This window comes from Rhopilema esculentum, chromosome 7, assembly GCF_057945365.1.
Source record: "Rhopilema esculentum isolate cy_ngs chromosome 7, ASM5794536v1, whole genome shotgun sequence".
Classification (NCBI taxonomy): domain Eukaryota; kingdom Metazoa; phylum Cnidaria; class Scyphozoa; order Rhizostomeae; family Rhizostomatidae; genus Rhopilema; species Rhopilema esculentum.
The window spans coordinates 6,513,972-6,540,241 of record NC_142821.1 but is presented as its reverse complement, the minus strand read 5'-3'; the positions used below and the strand labels follow the sequence as shown (position 1 = coordinate 6,540,241).

Genomic DNA, 26,270 nt, shown 5'->3' with positions numbered 1-26,270 from the left:
TTGCTAGCTTTTTCGCCCTAGGGAACTGTTCAAATCTTTAATTCAGCGACGCAAACCGTTATTTTGATGGGTGGCTTGACAAGTTGGGTATAGGCAGTTCTTTTATATGGACACATCATCTTTAAGTTTTGTGAATGGTCAATTCTGCACTATCCACTGCTCAGCGACGCAGCATAAATTTGTTTTATCAGCAACAACAACAAATTTGTGTTGGCGGCGCTAACTTCGCGCGGAAGGCTGCAGCAGCTAGGGAAGTTCAGCATGGCAGAAAACGTATATTTGTTCGTCCCTAACCTGATCGGTAAGTTATTTACTGAATTCTCATAGTACTGTGTTTCCTATTTTCAAAAAGGCCCCAAAGGAACATCTCAGCAAAATTTCGAGCAAGGCACTGGAAACAAATATCAAGAATAATCAGCATCGATGATGTTTCAAGTCAATCAATCATTCTTGCAAACACGCTAGGGGTCAATAATAAAGAATACAAAAGATCTCTTCTTGGTGTTTATTGTTTCACAGGATGTGATACAGTGAGTGCGTTTGCCGGTAAAGGCAAACTGAAAGCTTTCAAGTTACTGCAGAAGGAAAGAGAATTTGTGGATGCATTTGCATGTATTTGGATGTTGATGACAATCTAATCAATGTGTTGCAGATGTTTGTTTGCTTCCTGTATGGTCAGAACAATCAAAAGTCAATGAGTTGCGTTATAAGATATACTGCAGTAAAAATGGTAAAGTCAAGTCTGAGCAGCTACTGCGTTGTTATAATGCTCTCAAACAGCATATACTTTGATGCAATTACCAAGCAAGAATATGGAGGCTTGCCTTCGAGAGCAACCCAACGTACCCTGAAATCCACAACCATGGCTGGTACTATGAGAACCAAGTAATAAAGATTCAATGGATGTCATGTCAACCAGCTTCACTATCAGCTGTCTAATATTAGATAATTTGAGCCAACAAAATTGAAACACAGAAACACTAATGTAATTCTTTATTGAAGTACATAATTTTTGGTAGATGGATCAATTTTTCAAAACCCTATCGATGATAATGTAACTTCATCTCAAAATTTGGGACATCCAGAAAGTGCCTATGGCATCCGTGTTGCCATATCAACAGATATTTACTAATTAATATATGTCGCTGTCAAGTCGCTAGCATACCATAATTTACTATCAAAGTTTGTATTTATCTAATATACAGGTTTATTGTTAGCCATCAATTTTCAGAGTTTTCAGCGCTTTGATTGTGAAATAATGCTGCCCCCAAAATCATGGAAAGCTACCACCCCCTGAGGCCTATCATACCTTTTTGTTATCAACACTAACTAAAGGGCAAAAGAACCATGATTTTTTTTTCTCCATCACCCGGAGCCTCAAATTCCCTTCCTTTCTATTATATCAAAATTAGTTTATTCTAGCTTGAAAAATTTTAAATAGGAAGAAACTTGTTCATGCTTTATAAAGTTTTTGGTCTAAGAGTGAGTTTATAAGCTGGCTATCACAGGGCTTACAGTGGTATTTATAACTAAGCTTATAACCCAAGTGCACAACTGCAGAAACCTATTTAGGATTACAGAGTCCTTCAAATCTCTTTCACTCAAGAAGCAATTTAAGTATCTTTTTCTTTTGATACAGGGTATGCAAGAATTATACTTGCATTTGCCTCATTTTATTACATGCCAACATCACCTTACGTTGCTGGATTCCTCTATTTGATGAGTGGTTTCTTGGATGCACTTGATGGACATGTAGCTAGGGCTCTGAACCAAGGTATGAAGCTCAACTCAGACACAAACTTTTCATTCACAGCAATAATTAACAACTACATTTATATCTAATATATGAACCACAAATAACATAATTTTTTTACAAAAAAGGAAAACTACATACAGTAGGTAGTTCAAAGTTTAATGTGCTTGCTGTCAGACATATCAAAAGAACTCAGAAGGAGCTATCTAGGTCATATGCTGATTTGATGTGTATAGGTGAGGAAATAAAGGCTTAGAAAACTTTAATAGTGATCTAAAGAAGAGAAAATAATTTGAATGAACATTAAAAATATAATAATATAAAGATATCATTTGGTTAGTATAATAAGAGATGTGAATCATCTAAAAACAAAATAGTGAGAAGCATGGTGGTAATATAGGCTTTCATAATCAGGTTCAAATGAGTATGTCAATTCATTTTTCAGGTTTTTGATGAAAGATGCATTATTTGATAACTTTTTAATTGGCAATGGCAGAGAATTACAAATTTTAACTCCTTCATATACAATTGACTTGATGAACTTTGTACTGATACATATTAACAGAGGTAGGTTTATTTTTCTCCTCCTAATCAAAGGTGTCTTTACTCTTTGTCCTCAAAAAGTGGCTTCCCATTGAAATTATTAGCAACTTTTAGCACATCTTTCCCAATGATATGCTGACTTCCTTTGCTGAAATTCTCTGATAATTCTCTAAATGTTACTGCTATTCTTTTGTTTGAAATATCTTCTCTCCTCACAGAATGTTTCCAATTGTTTCTTGCCTGGCCTTGTAAAACCAGCAATGAGCATCTAGGCATTGGAATCTGGATGGCAATTTCTGGAAGCTCATCATTTTGTAATGTTAAGATTGAACTTGACAAAAGGCTCAAAGTAACCAGACGTTCCCCCCATAACCATGTGTCATCAATATGTGGATCAATTGCTGACCCTCTTTCAGAACTGTATTCTAAATGGCAAACTTCCACAGGATCAAAATTATCAAGTTCTTTAAAAGTTTTCATTTTCAACACCACATCCTTTAAAAAGAATGGAAACCCTGTGAAACTTCCAACTTTCAGCTTTCTGCGTTTGAAATTCACTTGCGGCCCAAAATCCTGAAGAAGTTACAAAAAGGCTAATGAGAATTGCTAACTTTGAAACAAATACAGATAAAATATCTGTACAGATATTTATGAAAACAAACATTAATCAATTGGATCCTAATATATTATTATTTATTGCTTTAGTCACAAAACGGCATCTTTAACATCATTGAATGTTGCTTTGCCCAACCTCTTGCTATTCTGGCCAATGGGGTGATTATTTATAAAAGTTGTTCTCTTTGTATTTCCAAACAAATCATGTCCCAGCTACATCTGCTAGTTATAATTATCATTACATTCGCAGTGGTATATTTTGGCATAATTGTGCTGTATTTTCTCACTTTTTGTACAGGACAGGTTATGTAATTGGCATATTTTTTGGGATAGAGTCAGTGTGGATGGAAAACTGTTTGGCACTCTTACTCTATCTCATAAAAATATGCCATTTACAAAACAGGGTGGAATCCATGTAAACCTCATGCTGGACATACACAAATTAACAATATAAACAATGGAAATTTATTATTCCATGCCGAATATCTCCGGTGCAAGCTACATGAATTCCATCTGGATTACATACCTTGTCCTGTACAAAGTATGTCAAAGACAGTATCAATCACTTCCTAGTCAGGTGCCTCCCTCCCTGGGTTCCCCAATATGTTGTTATTATGGCCAAAAGAGTAAACTATCCCAAAGTTTTTCCTTTGATTTCCAAAATGAGTTTACAATATATAGTATATGCAAAATATATTTATGCGAATTCGAGTATTAAAGATAATAATTTGCTGGATGTTGTTCTCAATAATGCTCAATTCATGATGAAGTGACATTAATTGAAAAAAATGTTACTGTGAAACCAAGGCCTTACAATATTATATTAAATCACCCACTTGTTTTCGTCGCCCTGATTGTGATAGTTTCCATGGCATTTTGTACATCTCATTTATCATAAACGATTCTTCCTCGTCGGTCACGTAATTTTCTATCACCGTTATGTCTTGTGATCCTAGTAATCCGTTGAAAATTTTAAGAAATTGTTGGAGTTTATCATGTTTATCATCTGCATCGATGTATACAGATAAACTATTTACTATATCTGCCGTTGTGTGCTCATAAAAATTCATATCATTATCTCCATTGTGAAGCCGTCCGTTTTTACAAGAGCAAAACTTCCAAGGACCACATAGTATATTTTTAGAATTCATACAAAAGTGTAGAAAATGCAAATTAGTTGATTCAAATGCATGGTTAGCAAGGTCATCGTATATTTTACCACGTTTTCCTTCACAAATGAGACACATCCGAATCCCACTGCATCCGCATTTTCTTTCCGCCATTTTCTTCGAATAAATAAAAGTTGTGATCCCTGTGTATGATGAAATCACGATGTGGTGTTGTTGTTGTCTGTTCTGTGTTATTTACCCTTATGTCTAGCTTCAACAATAAAAAATTATCTGGAGGGGAGGATTGCATGGAAAGAGAAACAGAGATGAAAAAAGTTGCTGTCATTGGTGCTGGCCCTAGTGGTCTTACTGCCATCAGATGGGCTGTAGAAGAGGGTGAGAGAGACGAATTTTTAACATATATTCCAATCATCGTCCAAAAAGGAGAATAACCCTTTCGGAAACATTCGAACAAAGCAAAACAAAGTATCTAGACCCAGGCATTGCACCCAGGCTTTGTTTTTGTTTTTATGGGGGGACTCTCTCTCGATTAGTTTATCTATTTAGAGAGTTCCTCTTTAGTCAATCAGTCTTAAATACAATCTTTAATTTTTTTTTTCATTTTGTGTATTTTATATGTCATTTAATGAAATTCAAATTCGAGTAATGTTATTGTGTTTTTAACTGTATAAAATGTAATTATTTAGATTGTATTTAAGATTGATTGATAAATAAATGAAAACTAAAACTAAAACTAAAACTAAAACTAAAACTGAAATCTGAAAACTGAAACCCATTGCAATTATGCACTTACTAAAATAAAGAAGACCAAAACCTAAGATTGCAAACGAAACTATGTAAAATGGTTCCTAATTAGTAAGAAACATATCAGCACTGCAAAAAACAATAGTTCATGCACATTACAATTTACAATGAAATATCGCGTAGTAGTTCCTCTCTTTAGCGTGCGACATTCGTTTAGACATTCAAATAGACATTCGAATAGACATTCGGACTTTGTTTCCTTCTTACAAAAAAGCTATAAAATATGTTAAAAAGATGTTTGTTTTAAACCATAAATAACGGTTTCAGACTTTACGAGACCCTAAAAACATCTCTATCTCATCAATTCTAGTTGATTTACAAAATTTCATCCGGTTCTGAAAAGTTTTTCGAAAGTTATTGAGAGACAACGAAATAGGCAAGTTCCTACTTGAGAAGTTTCCTCTGAGTTTGTTGTCGTTTCCTACAACTGGCGAATTTTGCTGTTATTTGACCTAAATTAGAGATGCTTTGTTATAAGGGTAGGTTTTTTGTTCTTCTTAGTCGATTTAGATGTTTCTCTTCAAGTGTTCCGGCGTATGTCCCTTAAAATGAGTGCCTGCCACGACATCGCGAGGGTCGGTCGCCATTTGAAACTTGGGTCGTGTCAAAAAATTTAGAGGTGTTTCTCTTATTCTAGCGATAATTTCGCGTATCTTCTTGAAACAACTACCAAAACCAACAGACAATCCAGCAAGGTTTCCGTCATTCAAAGGCCTTTTGGCTACTTGCTTTCCTTTTTTTATGCGAATCGATTAAAGTCCGAATGTCTATTTGCAGTTAAATTTAGGCCGTGTCAAAAAATTTTCGACTTTTTTGCTCGCCTTTGGAAGTATAGCGCATCCTATTATGAACAAGATACACGAATCAACTCCAGCAAGTTTCTCTCTATGAAATATCTTTTTGATGGCATACTGGAAAAACCAGACCCTATGACCCTAGGACCCCTATGACCCCTAGGACCATTAACAACGAAGAACAAAAAAGGACCCTTAACTGCTACATGATTTGCGGCTCCCCCAGAGCCATGCTTTTTAATGCTATCATATTTACAGCTTTGGAAGCATTCCGACTTTGGCTCAAACATTTAACATTGTCATTCAACAATCGTCTGTCTCCTGTCCTTTCATGATTTCCAGGAGGTGAATTACGCACCGAATTCGCTACGAGTTTGTTTCAGAAGGCCCTTTTGATTTCCACCGGACTGCGAAATTATATTGTGATTTTCCCCAAAACTAAACATTTTTAGGCGCCTATTGCGAAATATTTCGCAGCGGTGAAATTAGAACTCTTTTCGAAGTCAAAAATCAAAACTGCGCCCCCCTCCCCCCTCGATATCTTCACCAGTGATTTGGCTGCAAAATTCGCCTCGTGGCAATTAACCCGTGCAGTGTGTGCTGTATGGGCGGGGAAGTTAAAGAAGTGCGGAACTTCGGGGAACTTTTTAATGAAAGACTTTTGATTTGGGGTTGTGTAAACGCCTTTTAATATTTTGACTACTTTTTTGCCCTGAATTCTAGTGCTCTGCAGCTGCACCCTGCTCTGCCAACATTGTCTATTTATTTTATTCTCCCTTCCCTCTAAAGGCCCCCTAACCCCAGGTCTTATAAACTCCGTTATCTCATGCACCGTACTTTTTTGAAGGCTGGATGAAATGTTTTTGCTTCTCTTGTCTGGTCAGTTACTTAAAGTGATTTTCGATGCTTGCGTCGATGGTGTTTTTTGTCATTAGTCTGTTAGGATTGGTGGGTGTGTCATGAGTTAAAAGGCACGGCTCTGGGGGAGCCGCAAATCATGTAGTAGTTGAGGGTCCTTTTTGGTTATCCGTAATTAATGGTCATAGGGGTTCTAGGGTCATAGGGTCTGGTTTTTCCAGTATGCCCTTTTTAATTTGTTGAGAATACAATCTTTAGCTCCGTAATGAACAAAACAATGGCACATTATAGTTCGTTTTACACAAAGTGCGAACACGCATTGTTTATATTAGACAATAGATTTTTTAACAAAGACTTGTTTACGCACATTCGCACGTTTTTGCTGTTGGTAGTTGTTGAGTTAAAAACGGTGAATTTTTGATATTACGATATGGAACTCACTACTAAACGTCTTCTATTAGAATGATCTCAGGGCAACAATTCTTAACATAATATATTTTATAGTTTTTATGTAAGAAGGAATCAAAGTCCGAATGTCTATGCGAATGTCACTTTTAATGTCTAAACGAATGTCGCACGCTAAATAGCAGAACCGCGTATTACCGTAAAAGGTGTCCGACATTACGGCGTTCTTAAGAAACTGTATATAACAGGAGATATCTGATGAATTTCTTTTTTCATTACAGTTACACAGGAATAGGGCTTTCTTTTCCCTTGATGTGGGGTTAATCAAAATTGTCTGGCTACGCCATTTTCCAGGAAATCATCCCATTAGCTGTCTGGCATTGCCCACAAGCACATCAGGAATATTCATCTTCAAAATTGTGCCATGTGATGAGGATACCTATACCCAATCAAAACATAATTCTTTGTCGTTCAATCAACCATTGTTTATAGTCAAAACAATAACATTGAGCATTCCCTGATCACTGCAAAAAGCGACATTTCGATTTCGTAGAGTGGAAAATCGAGGGAATATAACCCCCCTCACTTCATCTACATGCTTTCACAACACATTTATTCAATAGCATGGACAGCAATAGGGTTCAAAAGATGGAAAAAACAGGCAAAAAAGACACACAAACATGCTTTTATAAACCTTTTTGTTCAATGCTCATGACAGATTCAAAAAATTTTCCAAAGTAAATTTGTCCGTAATTGCCTAGCATCTGGCATTCTTACGGCATAATCTGTTTCAAAACTTTTTGATAATGAAACTCAGTGACGGAAATTACGGGGGTTTGGGGGGGGGGGGCTCGAGTCCCCCCAAATTTTCTTGTCGTCGGAAATTTTACCAACGTCGAGCATGCCAAAAGCCCATCCAAGATGGCTGACATTTTTTGTGCCCCACAGCAATAATTGTATTACTAAAGTAGTTTACCATGTTAGTTGTTAAGACTATCTCAAGTTGTATATTGCTATAAATTTCTATATTGCTGAGAAAAAGTTTTGAGCTTGAGTTTGCGTCAAATTTCTGTTTTTCTTGTGAGGCCTTTGAAATGAACATTGACAACTATCCTAGAACAGCACCTCGTCGTGTTTTACAAAGAGAAACAATTCCGTTAACTCACTGCCTTCCGGAAGAAAGAACTGAGCTAAGATTTTGAAAAACATTTGCTTTGGTCGTTCAAGCCTCGTGGACGAAATGCCCCCAAAGCCAAAACGAAGGAAAATTCAATGTTTGGAATGCGGCATTACGTTTGACAGCGATCATAGGCGCAGGCACAACGAACGCCGCCACCAAAATTTGCTGAGACAACGGAAAACCATAAGATATAAGATTGCTGGAGCCCCTTCAAATCCTCTCGAGTTTTGTGACATAGTAGCTCTTTCATGCTTCATGTAGTTACAGCTGGGATTGGTAACTGCATTTTACTAAGTCTAATCACATTTTGAAAACTAGGGTTTGTTACTTTTCAATAGGGGTCGTTTTTTGCGACACTGCATGCATGATACTAGGGGAGGGGCAGGGGCGGACTGGCTTGGACCATCTTGGACTAAAGGAGTCTGGACATTTTTGGACGATGTATAATGTTGGGCTGCTGAAAAAGCCTCATCCGTTTTTTAAGTCTGCTTCAAATACAAAAATTAACGTAGTTAAAATGTTGTTTTGCATCTGTATTCTTAGTATAAGGTTAAGATGATTTTTTGTTCACGAGATTAGTCTTTCCTCTAACTCCCGCACTCGCGATTAGGACTCCTCGCATATTATACACTTGTTTCAACTTTCTACTTCTCGTGTTAACTAGAATTAGCTACTCCATGCTTTTTGGCGTCACAATCAAACAAATCAAAGAGATGACAATTTTTAGTGGAAATGAAGAGTATAAAAGAGTACCAGGGCGACACAAAATATTTGAAGTACGATCGCTGTTACATTCTGCAACCACCTTGTGAGATGCCAGATTAATCAGACAGATAACAACCATAAACACATTTGAACAAACGTTCTGTTGACATTTAATTGTGACATCAAAGTTCCTTTGTCAATGGCTTGCTTTTTCATTATTTACTTTCACTCTGAATGTTTTAAAGAATTACACTTCAGAACCACAGTACATTACTTCTGAACGGGCCAAATAGCAACGGGCCACGAGGAGCGCTCTAAAGCCCTATTCAAACGTTCTCGATATTTTACTCGACTACTCTAGATTTTTGTTGAGAGTAAAATTCGAGAGTGTTTGAACACCTTGTTGAGAGCAGTCGAGTGAAGTCGAGAGCAGTCGAGAGCAGTCGAGAGCAGTCGAGAGCAGTCGAGAGCAGTCGAGCGAAGTTTGAACACGTTTAAAAAAGTCGAGCGGAGTCACACAACCAGGGGCGGATGCAGAAAAAAATCTGACATTCGCAAAGTTTCGACCACGCCTATATGACCACGCCCAAAAAAAATCAGTCAAATTTTACTATAGTCTCAGAATCGAAGTTTTCCACTTAAAGATGTATTTTTCCTTATATTAAGTTTTAGGATTAGGAAACTAACAACACATTTTTTAAACAGCATAGACTAAATAAAAATGTTGAGGCTCAAAGGTTGAGAAATTTAAGGATAAATATTAAGAATAACATCCAGGTCTGGATTTCATTGACAATTTAGCATTTTACTTATTGAGTAAACAAGAAAAGAGATCTCTGGAAAAATTTTGAGAAACACTCGTCAAGCTTTTGTTGTGTTGGCATGTTTTGTTTCCTACATGGCTTTTGTGATGGAAAAACAGCAGCAAAGATTTGAAATGTCCTCTTAATGACGATTTAATGGCAAGTCTAGGCACAGAATCACAAATTGTCAAAAACAAAGAGGATGAGCTAAAATAAGGGTATATTAGATGTGTGTATCACCCCTTCTCAGGGAGAAAAACTCATGAAAAACTTTTCATGTCACTCACTTAAAAAACAGCCATTTAAAGAAAGGAATCTTAGTTCTATTTATACAATGATATTATTTAACAATCAAATACTGTGTTTAGTGTAGAAATTTTCAATGCAATGTCCACCCAAATGTTTGACTTCAACACCAAATACCTTAGGGGCTCAGAGCTTTTCTGTTATTTATTTTGTGCATTCACCTTTCTATCTAAACTGCTGTGTGATGTGCCTTAAACAGGGCCAAAAATACAAGTTAGGTCAATACATATAATACAATTTTAGTATTTTCAGGTGTTGGTAAAACAGCAAATGTAACAGAATTTAAAACAATTCATTGTCTTTCCATAACAAGTACATCATAAATATATTATATACAAATTTAAAATGTACATCAAACAAATTCAGTAATGGCAAAGAAATAAGGCAAACATGGTAACTTTTACTACATGGATTTATATAGGATATTTACTTGGCAGAACCAACTTGCTGTGAATTTCTTATTAATAATGTAGTAATTCCCCCATTAGGATCATTCCATTGATTGCACTTATTTACTACCCATATTTACATTTACTTACACACACAATTACATAGAAAAGAAAACTGTCAGTCACTTGCAAATTCATAAACAAAAATTAATGAATCTTAAGGGTATTTCAGAACCAAGAGTTTCAAATGGTATACTCTTATAGTGTGGAAACCACAAATAATTTTACTAGTTTTAGAGGTTAAACTCGTGAAAAGGGTTACCATATTTATGGACCTTAAAAAGCATCACGTATTCTTCAAAATATTATTTGAGTCTGAATCTCTGTCTAAATAACGTCCTCCATCATGAAAATGAAAACATAGGCAAAATTTTGGTTCAACAATTTTAGGTCCCACTGAACTGTCCTCGCATATTGCCATCTATCAAATTCCATCCATCAACCAAAATCTTCGTCAAACTTTGAACATCTTCATAAGAAATCCGCTGATTCAAATTAGAAATCGTCTTATATTTGACTCCTTTCACTCACTCTGAAGTACAATTGCTGCTCTTCTGCAAGCAAATGTCTCCACAGCTTTCCAACAACAATCATGGCCGTTGATGTGGAAGCGAGGTTTCTATCTACTCACTTTCCAAGGTTCTCTCCCTCAACTGGCTACCGAACATAGTTCGCATCTACCTTCGCCACATTCGCAAAAAAATTTCCCATATACATTTCCTATTGGTTTTCAGAAGGCTAAATAACATAGCTGGACTGACATTCGCACAAATTTTTGGCATACATTTTTCAGTACTACTTCGTTTGCGCACGCATGCCTAATATATTATAATTCCATTCGACATTCGCATCAAACCTTATTGGTGCTCTGTGAATTTATGCGTAAAAGGGGGAGCCCTCTTTCGAATATATCATCTCTAAATCACGAAAACGAGGGAATAAAACCAAAAAGGAAACAACAAGGTGACATCATAGCAACTAGGGCAGGAAACAAAACTTTTATTTCTTGTATTCTATGGACCTTTTTTTTATTATCTGGCCATTTCTAGTACAATATTCACAATGCTAAAATGTATTAACAGACAATTACAAAAAGACATGTGGAAATCTGACATTCGCCAGTGCGAATGTTGCGAATGTCTGGATCCGCCCCTGCACACAACATTCCTATTGTTCAAGGTGTTGTTCAGCGTTGTCGAGAGCGTTTGAACAACTTGCTCAACAAAGTCGAGCGTGCGCATGCATTCTTCTGATTTTCTGATTTTGCCCGCCAAAACATAAAACAGCGAGGTTCGTATTGTTGCAATCGAAATGGAGGACGAATCATTCACAGTTTACAGCATTTTCTTTCTGCCTTCTCAAGAATTCGGTTTAGGAGAAAGTGACAGTGAAAATGGCGATGACAGGCTGGACGATCTTCACGAGAGCGCAAAAACTGTCCTCCTCCAGCTGTTGTAGAAATCAAAAAGAAAAACGAAAGCCTCTTGCGAAATCCGGAAGAAATAACCAAAGACTGAGTCGAAAGGGAAAAATGGACTCACGAAGAAATGGACTCATCGAAGCGCCAAGTTATCAGTATGCTTTCATAGCATCTTCCCACTTCGCAGGAGGGATTTTATGGCGCGCATATACCGCCAAAAATAGCTCTTTCTAAAATTTTAGCAACTTTCTAAAAGTTTAGTGATCTTCTAAAAGTTCAGTTGCTCTGTCTAGTCTTAAAATTTCAGTCATTTCCAAAGTTTCAACCACCGTTCAACATTTTCCAAAATTTCAATGGTGAATGTTGATAGCCTCTTCCTGAACTTTGCCAAGCAGCCTCCTTTTGTGCTCCAGCATATAGGAAAGTCATGGCGGAAGCTTCTCTGCCACAACGATGGTCCGCTGCTGATTTGGTTTGTGACATGATCAGAAGAATAAGAATTGATTGCGAAAGATTATCTTTTTGAGAGGTACGGGCCTGAAATTCATTGGAAACTGCACAAATGGTGTTGCGGCCGTATTTTAAAGCTTTTTAGGAAAATTCGACCCAAAAAAAAATTTTCTAGAAATTTCTCAATTTTTGATTTTTTTTGCATATCTGGGGTCATGGATTTTTTGAAGCAATAATGCCAGCCATGCTGCCACCGGCACTTACTTTCTCGGGGAAATGGTGGAAAAGGAGGCTGCTTGGCAAAGTTCAGGAAGAGGCTATCAACATTCACCATTGAAATTTTGGAAAAGCCACTGAAACTTTAGAGTGATTGAAATTTTAGAAAATGTTAAGCGGGGGCTCAAACTTTAGAAATGGTTGCAATATTAGAACTAACCTAGCATGACTGAAATTTTAGAAATCTCGCAGAGCAAGCGATTGGAATTTTAGAAACGTTGCTTAAGTAATTGAAATTTTAGAAAATGTTGAACGGTGGTTGAGACTTTGGAAATGACTGAAATTTTAAGACTAGACAGAGCAACTGAACTTTTAGAAGATCACTAAACTTTTAGAAAGTTGCTGAAATTTTAGAAAGAGCTATATTTGGCGGTTTATGCGCGCCATAGGATTTTATAATCAAATGGAAATCGAGTGAAAAGTCGAGAGCGTTTGAACACCCGCTCGACTACACTCAACTCTGCTCGACAACGCTCAACAAAAATCGAGAGTAGTCGAGTGAAAGTCGAGAGCGTTTGAACAAGGCTTAAAGCTGGAATACTAGCTAAGGTTAGGCATTATGTTCCTCCACAAATCTTAAGAAACTTATACTTTTCTTTTATCGAGCCTCACGTCAACTATGCTTTAATTAACTGGGGGAGTGCAAATCTGTCCTCCCTAAAACCTATGGGCCGAACTCTAAACAAAGCTCTACGAATAATGAACTTTGCTAAAAACACAGCAAGCTCCAAACCAATTTACCATAAATTTGGTATATTAAACCTCAATGATAGTTACACTCTGCAATGTGCAAAGTTTATGTATGACGTAAACACAGGCACCTAAATGGATTTTCTTTGTCAGCTCTTCCAAAAAACAGCACCAAGACAAAGCTATGATACACGGCAAGCTGCAAAACAAAAAATTGCTATCCCTCAAGCAAGAACTAACCTTAAAAAGAGATTCATTACGTTCAATGGAGTTAAAATCTGGAACGAGATTCCACTTAATATTCGCTCTAAATCAGTCAAAAGACTCTTCCAAAAACATCTCCGAAATTGGCTTCTGCAAAAATACTTATAAAACCCAAATGCACTTTCTTTAAACCAACCCCAATATCTCATTCTTCGATTTCTAAACTTAAAACGCACAGAACTCTCTTGTCACCCCCCCCCCCTCCGTTTATATTCTTGTTCTCTCCTCTTGCGCCTTTGTATTTTGTTCTTTTTTCTTAATATTTGTATCTTAATCTTAACTTGTTTCTATTCTTCTTCTGTTAAATGTTAAATTCAAATTTATAATCAAAATTGTTAGTTATTAGTTTCTACCTGTAATTAATTTTGACTAGTTTCATTGTTACTGTACGATTAACTATTACCATCTTTGGGCGCTAGGCTCGAAAACCGTTTCGGTTCCTCCCAGCGTCCTAGGTAACTTATTTTGTTATTAGCTAAAATAAATGTCATATATTCTGTATTAACTACTATAATAATTAATTTAAGTACCCTGTAATACCAATTAATTTGAATTCGTCTTTGCGGATTCAAAGTAACTCATCGACAACCAGGTCTGAAGAGGCCAATTTTTCGCATCTGTACATAAGATAATGCTTTTGTCCACCGCTGGCCGCTCAATTGACTGTTGTTATAAGTGGTGATGCGGGCGCGTTTCAATTAATCATTGGGAACTGGTGTCTAATTACAATTCTCTGCTCAGCAGCTTCGCGATTGAAGAGTCCGCCAGTAATTGCCATTGGTTAATTAAAGCAATAGAGTCACAGGGTGCTAAGACAATTGAGTAGACACAGGAGTCTATCAGCAACCTTCAAGTTTTCTCTTTCAATACAGCTTTGATTAGGCGGAAAGCGTGACTATCACAGGCAAACACTTTTTGTTTAGTGGCTTAATCACTTGTGAGTATTCTGCAAATATCATATAGATTGAATGAGAAAATCGCTCCGGTTACACAATGTCATAACAAGGATTATCATGCTTATGGACGTATATATTGGGACAAATATTCGCTTCAACTTAATATATTAATTGGCTTGCGAAGTCTTTTCGTAAGATTGTTACAAACAGGACTTTGGACTGATTTAATGACTCACTTTGCAAATATTATGCAAATTTTGCATAAACCTGAGAATTCGTGAAATAGCCCTGTTGATGTCATCCTCTGCTCATATGTCAAGTCCATGAAAACTGATTAAATATAAAGTTGTTGTCTACTATAATACTTACTCTTACTTTCAATTTCCTACTCATGCCGTTGTTTTGAAGGAATAAATCTCGACCATTTGCTATTAAATTACACTGCAAATGTCATCAGTGGTGACTACACGAAAGTAAAGCTACAAATTGTTTTGGTTACTTCTATGAATAATTTTCAACATTGCGTATACGTGCCTTTTTAATTCTTTATAAATTTTTTTTTCAAAATTTAGAACAAAAACAGTGCGACAGTGACAGAAAATTTGGGGACTTGTGGAGGTTTTATGAAGCCTGAATTTGCGCTTTCAAGCCAAAACCATGGAATTTTTTCCTTTTCTGGCTAACAATACTTTGGTTGAGATTTTGACTGGAAAAATTGTCGCTTACGTTTACAATTTGAAGCTGTTAATAATGCATGTCGAAAAAATAAAAAAAATGCTTGAATATATTTCAAAATGAAAAAAAAATTTGAAAAAAATAAAGAATATCGTTTTCTTCTCAGTACCCGATTTTCAAACGATAGCAAGTAACGTGTAATTTTTAATAATTTCACGACTATCAGTCCAGGTTGATGTCTTCAATTAATTCGGTTTAGATCGTTATTTCGAAAACATTGATTTCATAAATAGGTAAAATGGAAGTGACTCATAAAATGGTCTTATATTTGTGAGCAATTTTTAGTTGCAGTGCTTCATATGACTAATGACTCTTGCATTTTTAGGAACAAATGGCAGTAGAGAAAGTCTTTCTTTGCACTGTTGATAAAGTTAAGAAGTTTCCCACAGACCCAGCCCTGTTCAAGTTCTCTGACATCCAAAACAATGAACAATTGCGAAGAGATTTGTGTCTCCTAGGGCCCTGTCAACCACGCAGAGACGACCTGATGCCATGTAAAGGATCTGGTAGAACGTTTCAGGATGATTGATATCATAATGCAGGAATAAATGACTTCAAGACAGATCAAAACAAACGAGATTTGTTGGTCTACTCACCAAGGCGAAAGTGCATGTTTTGTTTTTGGCGACTTTTATTCATCCCAGAAACGATGCCATACTATGAAAAAAGCTGGACACAACTAGGCGTGACCAATTGGAAGAAAGCTCCAACAAAAATAAGGCAACACGAGAACATTGACATTCACTTAACGGCAGCATTTAAGTATTCAACCTACATATCAGGGCAGAATATCAAGAATTGCCTCTCAACAAGTGCAAAAATTGCAAGCATCTAAAACATTGCATTCAGAGGTCATTATGAAGGTCCATGTTCTAGTAACAGAGGAAACTTTAAGGAGCTTGTGGAACTCAGCAAAGTATGATGTGACTCTGGCAAAGCAGCTGGAAGCAAGCCCAAAATATGCCAACTACACAAGTTCAGCTGCTCAAAATGAAATCGTCCACTCAATTGCTGAGGTGCTGCGAAGGGAGATCATAGAAGAGATTAGATCTGCAGAAATATTTTCCATGCTGATAGACGAAACTGCGGATGCTTAGAAAAAAGAGCAAGTAAGCCTTATTTTTAGGTATGCTCTCGAAGGTGAAATTTATGAGACATTTCTCACGTTTAAAGATGTTGTTTCAACAACCGGCGAGTCGCTTTTTTGATGAAGTTAAAAGGCGGCTCGAATCATTTGGCTTATCTTTGAAAGATTTGAGAGGAGCTGGAACAGACGGAGCCGCTAACATGCAAGGATAGTATAAAGGGCTGAAAGCAAGGATTATCAGTGCCAACCCCCTTGTCAAAAGTGTACATTGTGCATGTCATGCCCTCAACCTCGTGCTTCTTCAGGCATTAAATTGAAATGTGAAGATTCTTTTTTGCAAACCTCGAAGAGTTGTACAACTTTATCGAGGCTAGTCCTAAGCGCAACGAGCACTTTCAGCGGGTCCAAAAAGAGCTTGGTTTCGTCACCATCAGGACATTAAAACGCCACGCACTCACGCGTTGGGAGTCTCATAGTCAAGTTGTTAAGGAGGTGATTGAGACCTACCCAGCAATAATTGCCATGCTATAAGATGTAGCAGGGGTGGCGCTAGAGACAAACCTTCAAGGTGCCGAGGTTTATATTCTCCGTAACTGCCGACGCTGGATGGGTCAAATTGCCGACAGAAAAAAAATTCGATTTGCCCCATATAGCAGGCAGGGCCGTCGCGAGGCAAGCCTCGTTGGGGGGGGGGGGGGGGTTGTGGAATGCAAATTTACCTATGATTAAAAAATTATTGCCTGAAACTTTTTAGCTGGTGTCACAAACCTCTGCAATACATTTTGTTAATCTAACTCTGTATGATAAGAACCGACTTTTCTAATAGCCTTGTCAAATCACTATATCGGGACGGGCAAAATATATAGTTACTACCTGAGGCGGCACCATGGTTGCCGCCGAAGGGAAAGGAAATTTTCGAATTGTGATGCTTCTAGTTCCCTGGAAAATGCACTCTTTTAAGCAGATTTCACTAAAGCAATCCTCCTAATCCTATTGAAAATTATTGTCTTTTTGCAAAACTTATAAAAACAGCAGATAAAAACAACAATTTCGCCATGGTCTTGAAAAATACCAGGTTATCAGTTACTTTTAAATTTAGATCCCTCTCTCCATCTTAGCATGCCTTATGAATGTTAAGAAAAATCTGGAGCTCATAGTGAATTGCAGTTGACGCTTCTACTGAGAAACTTTAGGAGAAATGGACACGAGGCACAATTTTACCTAAGATTGCTTGATCCTTAATTAATTTTATGACAGGAAGGTCTCTGAAATACCTAAAGCGTTTCTTCCACCGAGCGGATTTTACCTGAAATTTCCTATTGATATACTATTGGGGTGGGTGTGACAACCCCCCAGTCGCGACGCCCCTGAGCAGCACCTCCAATGAAGGGGCACCGATATAGAGCATTTTTCCAAGAGCAAGCAAGCATACAGAGCAAGCAATAGAGCATTTTTCCAAAATCGTTTGTTGTGGGTGCAAAATTCTCCCTTGCCAACTCCCCGCCCCCACTTTCCAACCTGTGTCGGAGTCCACGAGATTTTCTCGGCAATTTGTGCCTTGTAAGAAACTTAATGCGCAAATATTGCCTATTGTTGAATGTTTCTTCCTATCTATGTTGGAAGGAGTTATTCGATGATTTTCTCTAAACCATTTGTTGTCGCAAGCTATGCGGTAAACAATGCTTTTAAAAAATAGTTGATGAAAAAGGACAAGAAGTGCTTTTTGAAAAATTTATCACGCAAAACGTGCTCATGATCGAAATGTTTTCATTGGCAATAATAATGTCTTGAAACGAAAAGAGAATCCCTTAAGAAGAAAATTCATTAAAGACTTTATCTAGGACAGCGTGATTTTGCTGTTGTTAGGGTAAATTTCTATGAAACGGTCCAAAACATGATCCAGATCAAGCATCTCTGCACGTTTCGCATGAATTGGCATTCGCACGAGCAGCAACGGGGATTTCAACCGAGAGGAGCACGATGGTTTTGTGGGTCATACGAAGGAGCACCATGAAATTAAGTCACAGCTTTCACGGAAGCGACAGGATATAATGCCACTATGATAGTAAAAATGCCGAAGAAAAGCCATTGAGAAAACCATAAACCAGCCAGTGCAGTTTTCTCCTCGATTATTTATGTCATTCAAACAACATGTAAACCGGGTGACATCCATCAAGTGCCGACGGTATTGAGGAAGCAAAAATTGATTGGCTGCCGACGGGGGGGCTAACAAAAATCTAGGGGGGGCTAAAGCCCCCCCTTGCCCCCCTATGCCGCCACTCCTGAGATGTAGTAGACGTGGAAACTGAAACAGAAATTGTCAGTAGAGCAAGCGGACTTCTAAACTTCTGTAAAAAATTTGAATTCACATTGATGACAATCATTTTCAAGGAAATTCTTCAAACATCAAACATCATAAATAAAGCTCTGCAGGCAAGTGACATTGATTTGGGTAAAGCCTTTGACCTTATAGATTCAAGTTTTGAAACCCTCAGTGAAATGAGAAATGAACAGAAATTGGAAGAATTTTTAGAACGTGCAAGAAAGGTCGCTGTCAATGCCAGGGGCAAGTCTGACTTTCAAGAGAAAAGGCCTCAAAAGAGAAAGCGACATTTTGATGAAGTTTCCTCTGAAGAAACAGCAAAAGACCCTAAGCAATCATTTAAGACCGATGTGTTCTACTACGCATTAGATATGATCAAGCAGCAAATGGTTGACAGATTCAGTAGCCACAGGGACATCCTTCGGTCTTTCCAATGTTTGATGCCAGAACGTCTACCGAATCAGTCCCCCGAGGAGAACAGACGTTGTTTGGAAGTCCTTTTCTAGGAATATGGTCCTGATAACGGTTCGGGAGACATAAAGGAGGAAGTATTCCAGAAATATTCTTTGTTCCAAGCTATTTCGAAAAAAGGAGAGAAGTGTTGCAAGTTATTGTACATTTCAAAACTGTACAAAAATTTTCCAAATTTGTACAAGCTCTACCAAGTTTTTTTGACGATACCGGTCACAAGTGCCGAAGCAGAAAGGTCTTTCTCGAAATTAAAGCTGATCAAATCTTACCAACGGATAACAATGAATCAACAAAGAACATCAAACTTAGCTGTCATCTCCATTGAGCGACAGCGATTGATGCTCTAGATATCTTCGCATCAATGAAGCACCGACGAAAAGAATTTTCTCTTTGATTGCTTCTCCAAATATAGTTTTATATTTTTGCCCTTGAAATTTATACATAAATCAGTCTTATGGTTAGCTTGAGTTCCCCACATTCTTTGATTAACTAATTTCTTGTGTTTCCAATGCAACCATGGGTTCAAATAATTTTGAATAACCTTTAATTTCAGCTGCATTTGTCAATAAAAGTTTGTTCTTCAAGTTTGGTAATTGTCTTATAACGCCAATGAAATTTTGTTGTGTTTGTCTACTTGTCGGAAAATCGTGCGCCTTAGCCCCCCCCCAAATAAAAACCCGAATTTCCGCCACTGATGAAACTAATAAGTAAAGCACCCTTTTGCTTGGAACTCAGATATGCCAGGAATTTCTAAAGATAAGATTTTCTGTAAACTAAAGAAACTTGTTGTTTTTGCAAGAATGATTTTCAAATTCTATTTGATAAAGAGTCACCAGTTCTGCTGGCTGATGCAGGCATCCCATGCTAACCCCAAAGTCCTGCTCTTTACAAGGGCAATCCTGCTCTTAAATCGGACACTCTTTGTTTTGTCCTGCTTCCATTATGTGTTTGTAAATTTTTTCCTGCATCACTATGAACTAGAACAAAAAGCAGTCTTGCTTAATCTGCAGAGCAGGACCTGGTTGAAATTATCATCATAACTTTTCATGAGTAGTTAGTGGTTGATAAGTTGGGTTCACCTACTTAGGCCAAAAGCCATTGCTTTGAAAACATTTTGACCTGCTATTTCTGAAAGCAGGACTGCAAGGATTTCCCTGTACACTCTCTCTTTCTGGCTGAGGCAAGTCTACCAGCAAGAAAGCCAGTTGAAAAACTATCGGGAGGCACTGTGCTTGTGAAATTCCTGCTTTCTTTGGTGCATATAATGATGTATATAAAATTGGAGCATATAAAATTGTGTTCTTTACCTGAATTTTTTACTTGTCTCATGGTTTTGCTAATTAATTTATTTCAATAAGTAAAATGAAACATTGATAAACTGTGCCTCTTTTGCATATTAACTTTTATTATATTAATTCTCAAGTTTCTTCTTTTAAATTTAACTTTTTTGAAAGTTACTTTCACATTTATGTGTTTTAACAGGATTTGATGTTGTTTGCTTTGAGCAAGAAGATGATATTGGTGGTTTGTGGCGATTCACCACCGATGATTCCCACAGCTCTGTGTGCAAATCAACAGTCATCAACACAAGCAAGGAAATGATGAGTTACAGTGATTTTCCTGCACCGAAGGATTTTCCTGTTTATATGCCTAATGTAAAAGTGATGGAGTACTTACATCTTTATGTCAAACACTTCAATATTTCAAAATACATCAAGTTTGACACTGTGGTAAAATCAGTCAAAAAAAGTGATGATCATGATCTCACTGGAAAATGGGATATTACCTTTTTTCCACATGGGAAAGTAATAATTGGGCAAAAATGTGAGACGTTTGATTTTATCTTTGTGTGCACTGGCCATCACTGGATCAAAAACCTGCCACACTTTGATGGTATCGATGATTTTAAAGGCAAAAAGATTCACAGCAAACAATACAAAGATTTCAAAGGATATGAAGACAAAAGAGTGCTGGTAATAGGTGAAGAGGCTCATAGCTCCCACTTTGCTATTTTTTAGACTGTATGGATATTTTAAGATTTTTAAAAAAGTTTCTTACACCTTATAATGTAGCTGTAACATCAAGAAAAAATATACTGTCAATACATTGGAGTACAAAGAATTTCTTCCATATATGTTGCTTAGTTCGTCAAATTTTAACTCCCCCCCCAGTTTCTCCCCCCCCCAGTTTTTTTGTTCAAATGAAATAAGAATAAAACCTTACAATAAACCTCGATATTTATCCTTAATAAAAATTGTGTATAACTTCAGTGGTTCCTTTGTTTCTTATTTTTAAGATAAGTACCCCTTTCATTGCTATCTGTGTCATTCCATAGGTATTGGTAACTCTGGTGGTGACATTTCAGTTGAGTTGAGTCGTCATGCAAAACAAGTCTTTCTAAGCACAAGAAGAGGAGCCTGGGTAATTCCTCGAATGGCCCATGGAGGATACCCTTTAGATCAGTTCAAAAATCGACGAATAATGTCACTTATACCAAAATCAGTTGTTGAGATCGTTGGTCAAAAGATAGCAAATGAAAGGTTCGATCATAAGAAGTTTGGGCTGAAGCCAGAACACGGGATAACACAACAACAACCAACGGTAAATGACGACCTTCCATCAAGGATTTCTACAGGGAAATTGAAAATCAAACCAAACGTGAAGCTGATAAAAGAGAGAAGTGAGTATTTGACAAAATGGTGCCGTCTGTGTAATTGAAAACATACTTTTTAAATCTTTCTCTGAAGTTCTTTAATCACTTTGAAAGATTAAGGGAAAGGTGCAGTCATCGTGTGGTAGTTTAATTCTTTTTTATTTTGCTTCGATATTTCACGATACTTTGGTCTGGAATGTTTGCCCTTCCTGCGCAAATGAAGGATAGAACGAATTGAAGCCGAAATAAAAAAGAGAAAGTTGGAAACTCTTCTCGCTCATAGTGAAAATATGGTCTTGTCAGTGACACAAACCACAGACCCTTGGCTGTGTACCAGATAACAATAACATTGAGCCATCCTCACACCATTAAAAAGACGACTAAAGAGACGCTGAAAAGACATTGAATGCATAGTGAAATTGCAATTCCTTTCTTGGTTTTTTCATTTGTTTTCATAACCCAATTCAACAAACTTTGTTCCTCTTCTTTCAACTTTGACTTTGCATTTTTGTTGTGCAGTTCATGATAGACTTATTGTTTGCTTCCAGGTGTAGTGTTTGATGACAATACGGAAGCTGCTGATCTTGATGCAATAATATTTGCGACTGGATACAAAATTGGCTTTCCTTGTCTTGAAGAGGGGCTTGTACCAGTCGAAAGAAACCAGGTACCTCTGTACAAGTATGTTTTTCCAGACAGTCACGAACATCACACAATGGCCATATTGGGATGCTTACAACCCAGTGGAGCTATAATGCCGCTTTCAGAACTCCAAGCACGTTGGGCGTGTAAAGTGTTTAGTGGGACAAAATGTCTTCCTAGTTTGGATGAAATGAAAGCAGACACAGAGCGAAAAAGAAAGGCAATGTCGGAACAATACTATCAGGCCGACAGACATACGATTCAAGTACTTATTTGCCTGTATAGAAATGTTTCGCTTCCTTTTAATTCCTGTCCCTGGGCGTAGGATCGATGATCACCCCTTTCAAGCCCGTATACAGTCTTGTTGTGCAGCTTCTGTCTACGTCGCGGGGAAGGGGGATGGGGGAACTAAGCCTAGTTTTGGACAGGGACGTGCCACTTTGGTTCAACATTTGTTCCCATTATTCCGCACATGTCTGAAAAAATGTGCCCCATGATTGCGCAAATATGATGAAAACTATATAGACAGGGAATTTCCTATAACAATCTAGCAAACTGGGTAACCGAAATTTTTGAAGTGGATATGACTTCTATGATGGTTGGTCGTCAATTATAGCCTTGGGCACATTCTCGAAAATTTGTTGTTGTCACGTGATTGATGACGTAATTACTCCCTGGTCAGTAAAATATTAATGACAACTGTTTTCAAATCTGAGTATACCGTATACCAATAGCAACTGCTTGCCTTTAAACCAGATCGGCAACTGCTTGCCTTTAAACCAGATCGGTTTATGGAGCCACCAGAAGAATCGTTGCCGTGCTTGGTTGGGATCATTAAGCAGTTGCCTCCTTCACTTTCAACAAGCAGAAAGAAAACAGCCAAGAATCTCAACTATAACAACGATGGCGATGCGGAGATGAGTGATGATGAAATTAAGGGCCAAAAACACACTTCAAAGAAGAGAAAACACCACCAAAGAGATGCATTGCCCAGTACACATATGGATTATGAAGGGGATAGCGAAATGACAAAAGAAGAAATCATTGATGGCTCGGACACTTCAATAATCGATGAACACAAAAGTGAATAGGAAGTTTCAGACTTTTCGTCCAGTGGGGACTCAATGGATGAATGGTTGCCTTAAGTTCGTAAACTATGATGTTAGAGGATGGTTACTTAGAGGGCAGCTTATCTCGGCATAACTGAAACCTAACTTGTATGTTTACAAAACAATTTGGTTGCTAAAAATTGTTTTATTAGAGCGCACACGATGAAAAATTGCTCTTTACAAAATCCAGTGGCGGCCATTTTGATGACGTCATAGAAAGTTCAAACATCTATAATTTTGAAACAATAAGTCGAACAATATAAGTGTTTCATAATTTTTGACTCAGTTTTGCATGTTATTTCGAATGCTATACTCAGATTTGAAAAATGTTGTCATTAATATTTTACTGACCGGGGAGTAATTACGTCATCGATCACGTGACAACAACAAATTTTCGAGAAGAATGTGCCCAAGGCTTAAATTGACGACCAACCATCATAGAAGTCATATCCACTTCAAAAATTTCGGTTACCCACTTTGCTAGATTGTTACAGTAAATTCCCTGTCTAATACCCATAATTCCGCAAGGCAAAGAGAATTTTTTAAAACACAACAAATCATCAAACAATTTTGGTATGTTCTTTGCCACAAATTTCAATCTTACACATATTCTATGCTTTCATTTCTAACTGGACATTCATTCATTATAGCACATCCTAACACCTCAACCCTATTAAGGTCTATTTGGATATGTTGTGCAGCTTTTTTCTGAACGATAAGGAATTGATATAGAATCAACCGCTAGAGAGCAGTCTTTATGTAGGCTCAGTAGCAGGGTATAAAAACTTGGTGAGCTTTTCTATAGCTGCTGTCTGTTTATCTGCCCGTCGAAAACTAGAACGTTGCTTATCCTTGGAAGTGGTAAAATGGCTAAGCCCTGTGCAGAGATGCAAAAAACCCTACAAGCCTTCCTGGTTTGAGGCAGGTTCTGGCCAAAAATGATGATGATTTTGTTGGCAAAAACGGCAAAAACAAAAATTTTTTGTTATTTTTCTTGTTCTGTCAAATAAATCACCAATATATGATAGTGGTGAGGTTTTACTACAAACTTATTCAATCAAAGTTTAAGAATCAGGCTAGAAGGGTCAAAATAAATATGGGAAGAACATCTATGATAAAATTTTGATGTGCCAGGAAAATTTGTTCTCGAACAACTTGGTAAGTGCTTTGATCCTCCGCTGAAAAACAGAAATATCGCATGAACACCCACCATTTCATCTGTTCACCTTATTTACATTATTTCGTCTGGTAGAAGCACTGTTCAGCTGTTTTTCAGTAATTAAACATTGTGTTAAAATAAGGAAAGTTGTGGCCAATAATTGCAGGTTTTGAGGAAGGTCAACGACTTTTCAAACCCCTGCACCTGGTTACTGATTACAGGACAAGAACTACATATGATGTGTATTGTTCTGTTTTATTTGTTTTCTTTTGTAGGTGGACTATATTGATTACGCGGATGAAATCGCAAGGGAGATAGGCTGCAAGCCAAATTTTTTGAAGCTGCTCTTCAAGGATCCGTCTTTGGCCTTTAGTTGTTTATTTGGCCCCTGTGTACCGTATCAGTACAGATTAATGGGACCAGACCCTTGGGATGGAGCAAAGAAAGCTATAGAAGCTGCTGAAGAGAATACTATTTTTCCGACAAGAACGAGAATTGTCAGCAAGACTAACGAGACTGGTTTTACAAACAAAACTTGCTTAGTGGTTGCCTTTATATTTTTAATGCTTGCAATTGCTGTTGCTGTCTTATGCAAGAGGATGTAAAAATTGAGTATATGCTTTATTACATCCACTTGTACAATAGATAACGCTTTTGATTTGAAGCTGCATGATTGTTATTTTGACAAATAAACGTGATTGTTATATACATATTAACATGCTTTTAAATTTTTATAGTAATGAAATTCGCTTGAGGGCCTGCTTGCTGCAGTCTCTATGATTATACAACCATGTGAAATACGTTGTTTATTCAATGTGGCTAAGACTTTGTGTTCTTTCATTTTTGCTATTAAGAACATATTGCGCAAGGAATTGTTTGCAGATCGTTAAGTTTGCATGGTATAAAAACTAGAAAGAGAGCACATTCGGAAAGGCCTATTTCCTGCTTCATTATAACTCGACGGTAAACAGTCATTATTTCTGAATACACTCCTTTTTTACAAGAACCAATATTTTTCTTAATTCTTCTTAAATTAATAGGGTGTAAGCAGTGCAATTGCTAGCTTTTTCGCCCTAGGGAAGTGTTCAGGCCCCATTTACAGACAAGTTTGATTCACCAAAAAAGCACCCATATATTGCTAAAAATCCTCGTTTTTGAGATGAAACGTTGTTCACAATCGCATTTTACAGTAGCTCAGCCTCAGTTTGTCTTTAAATTGTTCTCAACTTTTGACCACCAATTTATGGCTCGTGTTCTTATAAAAAAGAGTGTAGTGTAAAAAGTACTACTCTGTCCATCAGCAATGACTTGTAATATTTTATGTTTGTGCCTTTGGCATCGTTTAAATCTTTTGAATTCAAAAGAAATATACTTAAGTGCTGGAGGAGGCATAAACCAAAGAAATGCAGTCATCAATTATCAACAATTTACCAGTACTGTTGAAACGATAGGATTATTGGGGGCAGGCATCATCATTGGAAACAAAGAATTTTCATAATTTTTAGAAGGGTTATAATTTTTCAAAATCATGCCTGACTGTGTGTACCTTCAACTTCATGGTAAGATTGAATGTACTACTGGCCATATCCCAGTTTTCGAACGCTTGAATGTCATTTCAGAGGAAGCAGTAATCAATAAGTCGATCATGTCAAAAAACAAGTTATCGCATCCATATTCCAAGGTTTACCAATCATGCTGTTGGAAAATAGGGATAAATCTTTAAGTTTTGTGAATGGTCAATTCTGCACTA

At 37.2% G+C, this 26,270-nt stretch overlaps 2 protein-coding genes across 4 annotated transcripts; one reads left to right on the top strand and one right to left on the bottom strand.

The window, feature by feature from the left end:
• Positions 1–7: 7 nt before the first annotated feature.
• LOC135683685 (flavin-containing monooxygenase 5) lies at positions 8–25,614 on the top strand. Of its 3 annotated transcripts, XM_065199014.2 has the most exons (6): positions 8–301; positions 1,640–1,774; positions 20,440–20,937; positions 21,293–21,637; positions 22,159–22,517; positions 24,796–25,614. In XM_065199014.2, the coding sequence occupies exons 1-6, from the start codon at positions 262–264 to the stop codon at positions 25,123–25,125; spliced, it is 1,707 nt and encodes a 568-aa protein (XP_065055086.2). In that variant the 5' UTR covers positions 8–261; the 3' UTR covers positions 25,126–25,614. The 3 variants fall into 3 exon arrangements, with proteins under 3 accessions (XP_065055086.2, XP_065055088.2, XP_065055089.2); XM_065199016.2 differs by lacking the exons at positions 8–301; positions 1,640–1,774 and adding an exon at positions 4,298–4,416 and having other exon boundaries at positions 24,796–25,613; XM_065199017.2 differs by lacking the exons at positions 8–301; positions 1,640–1,774 and adding an exon at positions 14,181–14,382.
• On the bottom strand, positions 2,127–4,209 carry LOC135683690 (alpha-ketoglutarate-dependent dioxygenase alkB homolog 4). Its single transcript, XM_065199022.2, has 2 exons — positions 3,748–4,209; positions 2,127–2,869 (listed from the first exon to the last, which is right to left on the bottom strand). Exons 1-2 carry the CDS (start codon positions 4,192–4,194, stop codon positions 2,357–2,359), a joined length of 960 nt encoding a protein of 319 aa, XP_065055094.2. The 5' UTR covers positions 4,195–4,209; the 3' UTR covers positions 2,127–2,356.
• Positions 25,615–26,270: the final 656 nt, after the last annotated feature.